The 12,442-nt window shown below is 44.3% G+C and overlaps 1 protein-coding gene across 1 annotated transcript in view; it reads left to right on the top strand.

Moving 5' to 3' along the window:
* AKAP10 (A-kinase anchoring protein 10) overlaps nucleotides 1-12,442 on the top strand; it is a 50,262-nt gene that overhangs the window by 33,282 nt on the left and 4,538 nt on the right. Inside the window, exons 10-14 of the mRNA XM_066599474.1 lie at nucleotides 274-450; nucleotides 7,464-7,573; nucleotides 9,686-9,768; nucleotides 9,888-9,940; nucleotides 10,438-10,533. Of these exons, the coding sequence (XP_066455571.1) occupies nucleotides 274-450; nucleotides 7,464-7,573; nucleotides 9,686-9,768; nucleotides 9,888-9,940; nucleotides 10,438-10,533 (519 nt within the window). The remainder of the gene's footprint in view (nucleotides 1-273; nucleotides 451-7,463; nucleotides 7,574-9,685; nucleotides 9,769-9,887; nucleotides 9,941-10,437; nucleotides 10,534-12,442) is intronic.

The following is a 12,442-nucleotide window of genomic DNA, read 5'->3' on the forward strand; positions in this document are numbered from 1 at the left end:
GAGAAGGTGGAGAAATTTAATTATCAAAATGGTGCCTAGTAAGTATCAGACAGGAGGCTGCCCTTCATGAAAGTGACTGCAATATACATAGGAGACATTTAACGTGTGATAGACAATCAGATGAGGGGGGCATGGATGGAAAAATGTGTTTTCGCTTGAGAGGCCCTTTAAGTAGTTTTTATAAATCCCAGTACAGCACTGACAATTACTCAACTGTTAGTTAAATTATGAAGGTTCCTCCCATTAATTATGATGTATTGAATGTTATTTCAGGTATTCTTGCCCGGCTTCCTCTCCAGCAATCTGTATTACAAGTACTTGAATGACCTGATTCACTCAGTTAAAGGTGATGACTACAGTTGGACTGGAGCGGGGAATCCCAATCAAGGAAACCAAGGCACTCCCAACCATGAGCCCTACGCTGGGGCATCGGACATCTCTATATCTCAGGTAAAGCTATACTTTGGCTGGGTTCACATTTGTGTTCATTTTCGTTGGTTGGCTCGGTGATGGGAGTTGAACGAAAATATTGAAAGCACTGGATCTGGCACTCCACTGACACAGTTGGCACCTGATGGACTCCATTGACTATAATGGGGTCCGTCATGCTACCTGGTGTTTTCCTGTACAAAATGGCACAGCATGTTGCTTTCTCGTTTAGGAATTTGTGACGGTACTGAAGGGTCCGATGGAAGTGTGAACAGTATAGAATTATAACTTTTACTGCAAAACAGCACTTTTCTGTACAGGCTCCAAAAATCGCCACCCAATGACACTTTTGGGGTCCTAATATCACATTGGCAGCAAAAAATATGGCTGCCAATATGACTACAGCAGTTGTCATACGTCTTTTCCAGATTCATGGACACAGACTGCCCAGCTTCACAGAGATACATTCCTCTTGTTTAACTTTAATAAACTTTTAAAGACCAGAGTGTTTCAGTCTTTAAGGACCGAACTGTTTAGCGCTTTTTTGTTTGTTTTTTTAACCCATGTGGTGTTATGGCCCCTTTTTTTGTTATTTCCTGCGAAAACTATTTTTGCTGTGTTTTTTTTTTTTGTTTTGTTTTTTTTTGTCACATTTAAGGCTACTGATATCGTATTTTCATATTTCACTGACGTTTTCCCTTTTTCTCTTTTTCTTTTTTTTTTATTATGGGTAATGTGTGCATTTGGCCGTGGGGGTTGAAAAATTAATAAATGTCATATTTTTCGTACTATAAGACCCTTTTTGGCGACAAAAAAATCTTGCCAAAACGTCCCTGTGTCTTATACCCTGAAGTCAGAGCGGCTGTGAAGTGCTAGCCCTCTCTGATCACTTCCTTAACCCCTTCCCGCTCCAGGACGTACATTTACGTCCTGGAACGTCGGGGTATGTATGCAGAGAGGTCGCGGGGCGGTTTACTACAGCTGACACCCGCGGGCAATAGCCGCGTTCGGCCAATCGCGGCTATTAACCCTTTAAATGCCGCTGTCAATTCTGACAGCGGCATTTAAAGCCCCCGAACGATGTTCAGGGGTCCCCAACAGACCCCATCATCCCCTCCCGGGAAAAGATCGGGTGGGGAAGCCCTGCAAGTGTCATGGCAGCCGGGGACCTACTAAAAGGCCCCAGGGCTGCCTTGAGAAAGTACCTATCAAGCCATCCCCGTAGGGTGGCTTGATAGGCTGCCTGTCAGAATGCAGTATGACGTAATGCTATAGCTATAGCATTACGTCATACTGCAGGAGCGATCAAAGTATCGCATATTGTAGTCCCCCAGTGGGACTTAAAAGTAAAGTAAAAAAACGAGCAATACATTTTTTTTTTTTTTTTTTAATTTATTTTTTTTACAATTAAAAAAAAAAGTAGTACAAGTTTAAATCACCCTCTTTTGCCATATCTATAATTAAAAAGTCTAAACAATAAAATAAAAATACATATTTTGTATCGCCGCGTCCATAGAAGTCCAATCTATCTAAGTAGCGCATTATTTACCCCGCACGGTGAACGTTGTCCGAAAAAAATAAAGAACACCTGAAAGGCACTTTTTCAGTCACCCTGTCTCCCAGAAAAAAACACAGTAAAAAGCGAGCAAAAAGTCATGCGCATTCCGAATTAGTACTAACGGAAACTACAGGACATTCCGCAAAAAATGAGCCATCGCTTAACTACGTCGACGGAAAAATAATGTTCTTGCGCGCACAAGATGACCGCAGAAAATAATTTAAAAAAATTAAATGTCTTTGAAAAAAAAAAAGTAGTATAGTAAAAAAAAAACAAAAAACTAAGTTTAGTATCATAGTAGTCGTACCGACCCATAGAATAAAGTTATGTCGTTTTTGTTGCAGTTTGTGCGCCGTAGAAAAAAGACAGCGGAATGTCGCGATTTTTTTTTTTTCCATTTTACGCCACTTAGAATTTTTTAAGAAGTTTTTCAGTACATTATATGGTACATTAAATAGCACCATTGAAAAATACAACTCGTCCAGCAAAAAACAAGCCCTCATACAGCGACGTAGATGGATAAATAAAGGAGTTATGATTTTTTTTAAGTGGGGGGAGGAAAAAACAAAAATGGGGTGGGGGGGGGGACGCGTCATGATGGGGTTAAAGTGACCCTCCGGGACTGGACAAAGTAAAATGGCCACACCAGATTCTCCGACTACCTGATATCCACTGCACAGTAGCATGTATCATTACTCTACTCTAAAACACTACACCTGCTTTGATTGAGCAGTACAGGCCAGTCAGCGCAGCATGCAGTGTCTTAGACCCCCAATACACAGTGTGCATCAGGTAGTTGAAGTGGTTCCGCCATCTTTGTTTGTTAAGGCTTGAGTGTTTGCATTAGTGATCTGGCAGGGCGCACATAATCTGCCTGCCAGAAACCTTGCCTGACTACGCGAGCTGCTGTAGTAATGTGGACACATGCCCTGTTGGCTGCCTCCTGCCCTTCCGTCTGTCCTTGAGTGATCGCCCAGCCCGGGGATCCTCTGTGAGCTTCAGCCAGCTTCCTCTGCCGTCCCGGCTGACTGATGAATATTGTGCCGTGAGAGCCGCCCAGGGTTTATGAATTAGGCTATCATCTAGGTAGGGCAAACGGCGCGGAAATATTCGCTACCCCATGCGTGCAGACTCTCCAAAAAATGTACCTGCCCCCAGTGAGATGTTCTCCCCATCAGCCGCTCCTGAGATCTGCCCTCCACAAGCAGACCAGAGGTAGACAGTCGAATGTGCCGAATGTACATGAATGTAATATTTAGTGTGTGTTTAGTACCATCACCTCCTCAAATAAGGACGAAGCCCATTGTCTAACCCGCATACTACGGCCCCCCGTGACCCCTCTTTGTGCACCTCCTTGTTTTATTCTTCTCATATGGTCTAGTTGCCCTTTTGTATGGAGTGTGCCTGCTGCTCACGTGTAGAACGGAGCGGTAGCGGAGCAATATAGGTCTTGTTACACGAGCTAATGAGAAGTTTTAACAGGAACAACTATTTCTTACTTATGTTTTATTGTGTAAACCTGGGGTGCAACCTGTAGTCAGGTGCGTCTTAGGGCTCCGGCACACTTGCGGTTTTCTTGCGCACTTTTTTCACGAGATATCGCAGCGTTTTTTTAATGCGATTGTCAATGGGACTTTCTAATGTTAAAAACGCATCGCGCAAAAATTGCAAAGCACCAACTTGCGATGCGTTTTTAATAGAGATGAGCGAGTATACTCGCTAAGGCACATTACTTGAGCGAGTAGTACCTTAGCCGAGTATCTCCCCGCTGGTCTCTAAAGATTCGGGGGCCGGCGCGGGTGACAGGTGAGTTGCGGGGGGGAGAGAGGGAGAGAGAGATCTCCCCTCCGTTCCTCCCCGCCGGCCCCTGAATCTTTAGAGACGAGCAGGGAGATACTCGGCTAAGGCACTACTCGCTTGAGTAATGTGCCTTAGCGAGTATACTCGCTCATCTCTAGTTTTTAACCTTAGAAAGTCCGATTTTTGACAATTGCGTCAAAAAAATGCAGCTATATTGCGCGAAAAAAACGCGCAAGAAAAGCGCAAGTGTGCCGGAGCCCTTATAGTGCGAAATATTCGGTAGGCTGATTTTAACTGAGAACGTTAACCATGGGGGGGGGGGGGGGGGGGGGATGTCTGCAACTTTGCAGTTATGCTTTATTAGTCGGCTTTCCAGGGCCAAGGCTGGTTTGACTCTGTTTTTCAAACCTCTGACTGATCCTCCTGAGTTAGCTGGCACTAAACGGGCACCTATAGAAGGGCGAGCAAGGAAGAACTGCAGTGTTAGTTGACTCAGATTACGCTGGCTTTTATTGAACCACCCCCTTACTGTTTACTATACCGGCCCTTTATGGTTCCTCTTTGTTGCATCGCTTTTCAATTCAGTTTCAGGCATATAATAAAGGGCCGCCTGTCCTCTGTTTAGCCCTTGCAGCTGCTTAAAAAGTGTTTGCCTGGAAAACAACCACCTCACGTGCCAGGAATGTGTAAGGAGAGGTCAGTTCTTATCGGCATATTAAAACGTGTATTAACCCCTTAGAAGGGGTTGTCTAGTTATGTTACAACATAGGGAACAGTGTTTTGCATTAAGAAAAACTCAACCAGCTTACACCAACATGTTTACGGGACAACCTGTAAGCGGGTTGGAGCAGCTCTGTCATTGGCTGCAGCAGCCTGTGATGTCCTAGGCAGCCAATGACGGAGCAGGCAGCCCGTAAACAAACAATGAGAACAGATGACTGAGCGATGCCATGGAGGGAGCTTGTGGAGGGGAGTATATACCAGTTAGCTGTGTTACTGTACGGGGAAACTTTTTTTTTTTTTTTCTTTTTTTTTATGTTTATGACCTCCTTTTAGAATGGGGATCACAGGAAGCAGAAAAAAATCCTAATTGCCTCTAAAAATTTCTCCCAAAGGCCGCTTTACTAGATTTTTCTAGATTCTTGGTGGCTACCTATGGTGGGTAATCCAGCTGCTAGTCAGACTGGGTAATGACTTGGCATAACCCACCCCGTAGAGTACCACCATATATCTAAGGACCCTCTCCTATCCTCCGTGGAGACGCAAAGTAAGTGCCAGCCCAATGGATACTAACTAGACTCACAAATGGGTTCCAACATTGTGTCAAAGTCTCTGCCTATAGTGGGTGATCTGATTACTAGCCAGACTTTGTACTGACTTAGCATAGCCCATCTATAGAATACCTAGTGTCTATGGATTTACTCTGAGTCCTTCAGTGGAAAACCAAATTGAGTGCCAGCCAAAGATGGATACTGACAGTGCGTAACACTCGCAAATGGGTTTCCAGCGCATTAAATAAAACTCTATGCATTTGTTACATATGGATAAATCTTTCATCAGGAGTCTAAAGGCCCTTTTACATGCGAAGAATCTTCATTTGCAGAGCGCATGTGTTTAAACACACGCCCAGCTGTTCAAACAGCTTCCCGACACATTCCATTGTTCTCCTTGCGGATACTGTAAACATGTCGTGGAAAGGGCATCATGCAGTCTTTTGAAAAATGAGCGAAATACATTCAAATGGAATGTAGTTGCTCTTGTCTTTCAGAGGTGAGAATGATGGATTTTAAGTGAACCAAAATCTATCGGTCAGATGAAAACTGCACGATGCCCGCGTTTACCTGTAACGATTATCACTCATTTTCGGCCATTTGGATGAATTCTGAACGATAATCGTTGCGTGTAAAAAGGCCTTAAAGCTAGGTAGAGAAGATAGTACAGATAGCACTATTAGCTGGTAGGATATACTAAAGCTTAGTAAAGGCCCATTTAGACACAACGATTATCACTCAAAAAATGTCTTTTTAGCGATAATCGTTGTCATTTACAGCGCAAGATGGTCGCTCAAGTGTTGAGCCTGTCATCAGGGAGCGGGATACAGCTGAAACAATAGTATCAGCTGTATCCTGCTGTGAATCCCTGAAGAGGCTCATCGTTGTCTTTCAGCACGCTGAAAGACAATGATGAGCGATGGCTTAACGAAAACTGCACGAGGTCAGCGCAGTTACACGCAACGATTATCGCTCAAAAGACGGCTTTTGAGCAGTAATCGCTGTGTCTAAATAGGCCTTAAGTCAATCCTCAGGCTCTGATATCTGGCCGAATAGGCTAGAGTTTGGTAGATAATGCTAATTGTCCAGATAACTAGCAGCAGCTTGCACCAAACCCCAATATATCATTCTTCATGGCCGGATATCTGGCTGAGTGAACAAAAGCTTAGTAGGTTCTTCTGACTGCCCTGATTACTAGCCGCACAGAATCTGTGTGTCCTGCCTATTGGTAGCAGGTAATTCTGATACTTTGGGCTTATGCCCAGGGCCAGATTTTTGCCACGTTTTACGCAACGGAAATCCACAGCGTTGCCCTGCAGCTATTAGGTTCTATTGAATTCCGCAGCGTGAAATAAACCACGGCATGTTCTAAATGCCGCTGTAATATACGGAAGTGTCACGTGAATGTGCATCCCCACCGGCTGCGTCATGCGTTGTACTGCGCATGCTCACCGGCCCTCGATGCGGGAAGCGTGTGGCAGATCTGGGGTTGTAAGTATAGTGGTTTTGGAGGGCGCCGGGGCGGACTCCGTCTTGGCCGTAGGCATGAGGCCTTTAGAATAGGCCATTAATATCAGGTTGCAGAGGGTCTGATTTCTGGCATCTGGTTAAACAATGAAGAGAACCTAGTGCTCACTGTTGCACCTTGACCTCTCCAGTTAACTGTTCGCGAGGGTGCATGGAGTTGGACTCCCACCAAACTAATATTCATGGCCTATCCACAGGATAGCTCATCAGTACGAAGGCCCCTTTAACTTTACTGTCAAGATAAAATGCTTTTCTGATATGTCATAGATACTTGTGAGAAGATCACGTTGCTGAAGGGTGAGCTTAAAGGGATCATCTAAAGAGGAGATATATATATTTTTTTTTTTTTTTTTAATTAACTGGTGGTAAAAAAATATTTTAAAAAGCAATACTTTTCCCTCCACTCCTGTTCCACCAGTGCCCACTCCCCAGTTGGTCTTCAATTCCACCTGCAGGAAGACATTGGTGACATCATGAAACGAGGGTCATATGACCACTGCAGCCAATCGCCTGCTCACTTCAGCCAGGGATTAGCTGCTGGGTCACATGTCCTGTTTTCTGGATGTCCTCACTCTCCAACCAGAAGACCAGCTAAAGAGCCAGTTTGGGAAAAGTTTTCCTCCCAGAATAATTCCCTGTAGACCCCTTTGGCACTGCGCAGTGATTGCTGGCACTGGAAATAGGATATCGCATTCTAAGCAAATGACCATTGAAGATAGAATGCTTAGAATGTTTCACTTTAGAAATCGGTGATGGTCCAAGATCAAGGACTTCACTAATGTCATCTCATATGTTTCAACGATGCATAATTTTTCACTAGCCTTCCCCCTGATTTTCTATGAACATTTAGTATTAATTACACTTTCTCCTTCTTTCAGTCTAACGTCAAAAAGAGCAATGTAAAAATTCTGAAAAACTTTGATGAAGCAATAATTGTTGATGCTGCAAGCCTGGATCCGGAGTCGCTCTACCAACGAACATATGCTGGGTAATAACACTGCAGCCTAATGTACCTATGTGGGGAATGCATCTGTAAGGGTCTATTCCTATCTCATAAATTGATGGCAGGGGAGTAGCTGCATCCTAGTGAATGGGCTGATGCTGTAGTTCCCTGCACAGTGGGTCGGCAGGAGTGCCTCTATGAAGGCAAAGACTGAATGGACTGCAGTACTGAGTTAATGGTGCAGCCCCTTCATTCTCGGGACTAGAGGGGCTCCAAGGTCAAATCCCCATTGGATCATATTATAGCCATATGCGATCTCTTTAGGATACAGGAATATGCCTTACTCTGTTTCTGCTGTTATACAATGGCGATATATGCTGGCTAAAGCCAGTACTGCATGAGGTGACACGTGGGATAGGCTCCGACAGTAGAGAGGCTGGCAATATACAGTAAGAGAACCCCGATGGATGTCTTCCAATATCGGAGCTGTACAGCCTTAAATCATAATGTCTTAAGACGTCAGACAGTGGATTGGAAAGGGTTGAAGGCTATGGAAACTTGTACATGAAGAATCAATATATACATAACTTACCAAGTCCTTGCAGAAAAAAAATGATGCACTTAACTGATTTTTTTTTTCTCATGCATTTAGAAAGCCTAATACAGGCTCTCCAGCATTCAAGTTTCCAGCTTGGGGGTGTTCCCAGGATCCATCAGCTAGTATCTCATGAATACATACAAGTTCAGCTCACCCTCCCCTATTTTTTTTTTCAGAGGCTCTGTAGTATAACCATTCCCACTCAATAATATACGGTTATTATATATTTAATCCTCTTTCCAAGTAGCTGCTGTTTCACCGCCTTACTAAGAACCGAGAATTCACCGGGAGTGAATTCCAGCTCTCTGTCCTCCTGATCTCCTCCTCCATCCCCCAACACTGTTATATAGCCCTCTGTAATAGCTCTATGGAAGGGCAGTGAGAGCATGTTCGCAGGCTAAGGGAGGAGCTGTCCGTTTACTATGACAGATTTTGTTAAGCTTTCAGTCCTCCACTCTGTAGCGCCCTGGAAGACAATACAAGCGTAAAAAAAACAAATCATCAGACATTTTTAATGGAAACCAATTACAAACTGTTTTCATTTTCAAAAACGCATTGATGAAAAAAGTGCAAAGGTGTCTGTAGCCTTTATACAATAGATGCGATCAAAAAAAGTTTAGTTGTAAAATGTAAAGTTTATAAATGTTCCAGATGCCTGTTTGCTGCGAGTATAAACGCTCTTTTTTTAGATCCATAGACTTGGGCCTCATGTCCACAGCTGCTCTGGTAAAACGCTGCATGTCTCCACATGTGCGTGTAGACACTGCATGTCCATATGCATAGATCAATGAAATCCATTAACTCCATTCACCACGTACCACACAGCCGTGCAACGCACGCGTAATACGTGGTGAAGACACGCCCGTGGTTATGAGTAGTGATCAGCGAGTATACTCGCTAAGGGCAATTGCTCGAGCGAGCATTGCCCTTAGCAAGTACCTGCCCGCTCGAGACAAAAGGTTCGGGTGCCGGCGGCGGGCAAGGAAGCTGCGGGGAGGAACGAAGGGGAGATCTCTCTCCCCCCCCCCCCCCTCCCCCCTGACTGACTCACCGCTCCCCCGCGCCGGCACCCGAACCTTTTGTCTCGAGCAGGCAGGTACTCGCTAAGGGCAATGCTCGCTCGAGCAATTGCCCTTAGCGAGCATACTCGCTCATCTCTAATCACGAGCCCTTAAGAAAAGATCTTGAAAACCGAGTGGGATTTATAAACAAACAAAATATTTTAGAAAGTTCAATTAATTTTAATCTGAGGTTGCGGATTCTGACACTTTCAGCCATGTCTATATTTTTAACCCTTTGCAATCCAATTTGGGATTCAGGGTTTCCTAGGGGGCTTTCTCTTTCTGCATTTTACAGCGGCATCATCTGTTGGCTAGAGCCAGTACTGCTGTATGGGACATGCTGGAGAGGCCTCCGACAACAGAGCGGCCAGTAATCTACAGGAAGAATACCCTGCTGGACGTCTTGCGACATCGGAGCTGTACAGCCTTCAATCAGAATGTCTTTAGACGTCAGGCAGTGGATTGGAAAGGGTTAACAGTTTCTTTTTTTGCCGGCAGGAAAATGACATTCGGGACAGTGAGCGATCTCGGTCAGTTTATCAGAGAGTCGGAGCCTGAGCCAGATGTGAAGAAATCAAGAGGTGAATGTCTCCCATTGTATGAAGCCTTGTACAGATGTGGGGAGGAAAAATGATTACAGGTGTTCTGCTAATATTTTGATTCAATCACATGAAAAATCATAAGCTTAATTTGCATTTAGGATCAATGTTCTCACAAGCTATGAAGAAATGGGTCCAGGGTAGCACCGATGAGGTAAGTCATCACCATACATAATTATCATGCTCCATACAGAATGACAACCACAGCACGACAATTTAAGGAAGTATCAATAGACAGATTCCAGTAAGGATGAGCATTTCTGAACGCATTAGAAGATGATGCTGCAAACTTTGTTGTGGAGTAGGAACATAAGGACCATGTCCTAAGTAAAGTTAGCATGGGTCTCGGCCAGTTGGGTCACTCCATAGTCGCAGCCACTAACTTTATTATCTAAATAGAGCGTGTTGATGTGATTCAGAAAAAGTTTTAAGAAAGCTACGTTCTTTAGTGGCATCTGTTTATTGGCAAAATCCTTTTAATTTGCATGCAGTGATCATAGAGAAGGTTAATAAATATGGAGGGTATTCTTTTCATTCACTTCCTCTTCGTACTGGCTAGACCCACTCTGGTAGATTTTGGTTAGTATGCTGGCCAGTCTTCATGTTACAATGTTTGATGACGTCAGTGTCACAAGCTCTTGTTTGTTGTAGGCTCAAGAAGAAATGGCTTGGAAGATAGCAAAGATGATCGTTAATGATGTGATGCAACAGGCACAGTGGGACCCTCCACTGGAGAAATCTACTAAGGTCAGTGGGCTTCACTAGCAAATATGCTCTTAGAATGTCACATCTTACATAGGACCTTAAATTCTACTGCTGTGACGGAAGTCATTAAAATATGTCCTTATCGTACCACTGCTAACGCGTAGTTCATCCATTGCAAACCCAGCCGTGTAGAAGTCCTCCATATACGCCGGATAAATGGGGAGGGTTAGGGAAAGACCTGGCGACCTACCCTGTAAAAATTTCACCTTTAGAAACCCTATGAAAGAGCTCTCAAATTATTTAGATGTGGTATCCAATGGCAGGCCCCCAGGCCAAAGGATTCTCTAAATGCAACTGGGGATGAGCAAGGTCCTGGTACAAGTAGTCAGGGTTTTCAGTAAGCCCAGCTGCTGCTGATCATGAGGAAAGGAAAGGACTGTGCTGTACCAACGCTCACATACTAGCAACATGGAATGTGCGTGGCATGAGTCTGGGGAAATTGGACATTGTGAAACACGAAATGACAAGACTTAACATTGATATTCTTGGAATTAGTGAATTGCACTGGACAGATAATGGATATTTTCAGTCCGATGACTTCACATTGCACTATGCCTGTGTACTTGACACACTCCATTATGGAGTCACAAGTGGTTATGGCAATGAAACAACTAGCCAAAAATAAAGCACCGGGCATAGGTAACATACCGGAAGAGGTATTGCTGCCAGTACCAGTGAAAACCATCACAGCGCTGTGCCAGGCAGTATGGGTATCCACACAATGGCCACAGGACTGGAAAAGATCTGTCTTCATCCCTGTAACAAAGAAAGGCGGCTCCCAGAATTGCTCCAACTACCGAACAATTTCCGTCATTCTGCATGCAAGCAAGATCCTTCTCAAAATTATATAGGGAAGACTGAGATCAGTAGTTGCAGCGGCACTCCTTAATGTGCAGGCAGGATTCCGGCAAGGATGCTACACCCGCGACCATATTGTAGACCTACGATGGACCATGGAAAAAGCTCAAGAATAGAATCATAGAATAATAGTTGGACGGACCCTCCAGGATCATTGGGTCCAACCCCCTGCTCTGCAGGATTCACTAAATCATCCCAAACAAAATACCAAAAGAATATCTACATGTGCTTCATCGACTACATCATGGCCTTTGATTCCGTCGACCATAACAAGCTATGGCAGGCCCTGCAAGAACTGGGCGTATCGGTACATCTAGTTACGCTGATAGAATCTCTTTATACCAATCGAGAAGCCGCTGTGAATAGACAGTATGGGGACATAGATTTATTTGGGATCGGCAAAGGCGTCCACCAGGGCTGCATCCTCTCACCCTTCTTGTTTAACCCACATGTGGAAAATGGACCTAGACAGATTGAGAATGGGTGGCAGAAACAACAACCTCCGTTCTGTGGATGACACAACTCTGCTTGCAGAAACAGAAGCGGTCTGAAGGAGCTGATATGGAAGATTAAAACGAACAGTGAAAAAATGGGCCTCTACCTGAATTTAAAGAAGACTAGAATTATGACAACTGCAAAACCTGGCCAAATTCAAATCCAAATCAACAACGAGGCTGTAGAATGCGTGCGAGACTTCATCTTTCTTGGTTCAAAAATTGACCAGGCTGGAGAACCTATGGCAGAGATAAAACGTAGGATAGCATTGGGGCGAAGAGCGATGCTAAACATGGACAAAATCTAGGAAAGTAGGGATATCGGCATCGCAACTAAATGCAGGATAGTGCAAACCACCGCTTTTCCCCAGAGCCATGTATGGATGTGAAAGCTGGACTGCGAAAAAAGCTGATAGGAGCATTGATGCGTTGAGCTGCAGTGCTGGTGAAAGCTGCTGTGTATAACCTGGAGGGCGAAAGTAACAGAAGTCCTGAATTGTATAAGACCCGATATATCACTAGAGGACAAGATCACCCGG

Source organism: Eleutherodactylus coqui, chromosome 4 (assembly GCF_035609145.1).
Source record: "Eleutherodactylus coqui strain aEleCoq1 chromosome 4, aEleCoq1.hap1, whole genome shotgun sequence".
Classification (NCBI taxonomy): domain Eukaryota; kingdom Metazoa; phylum Chordata; class Amphibia; order Anura; family Eleutherodactylidae; genus Eleutherodactylus; species Eleutherodactylus coqui.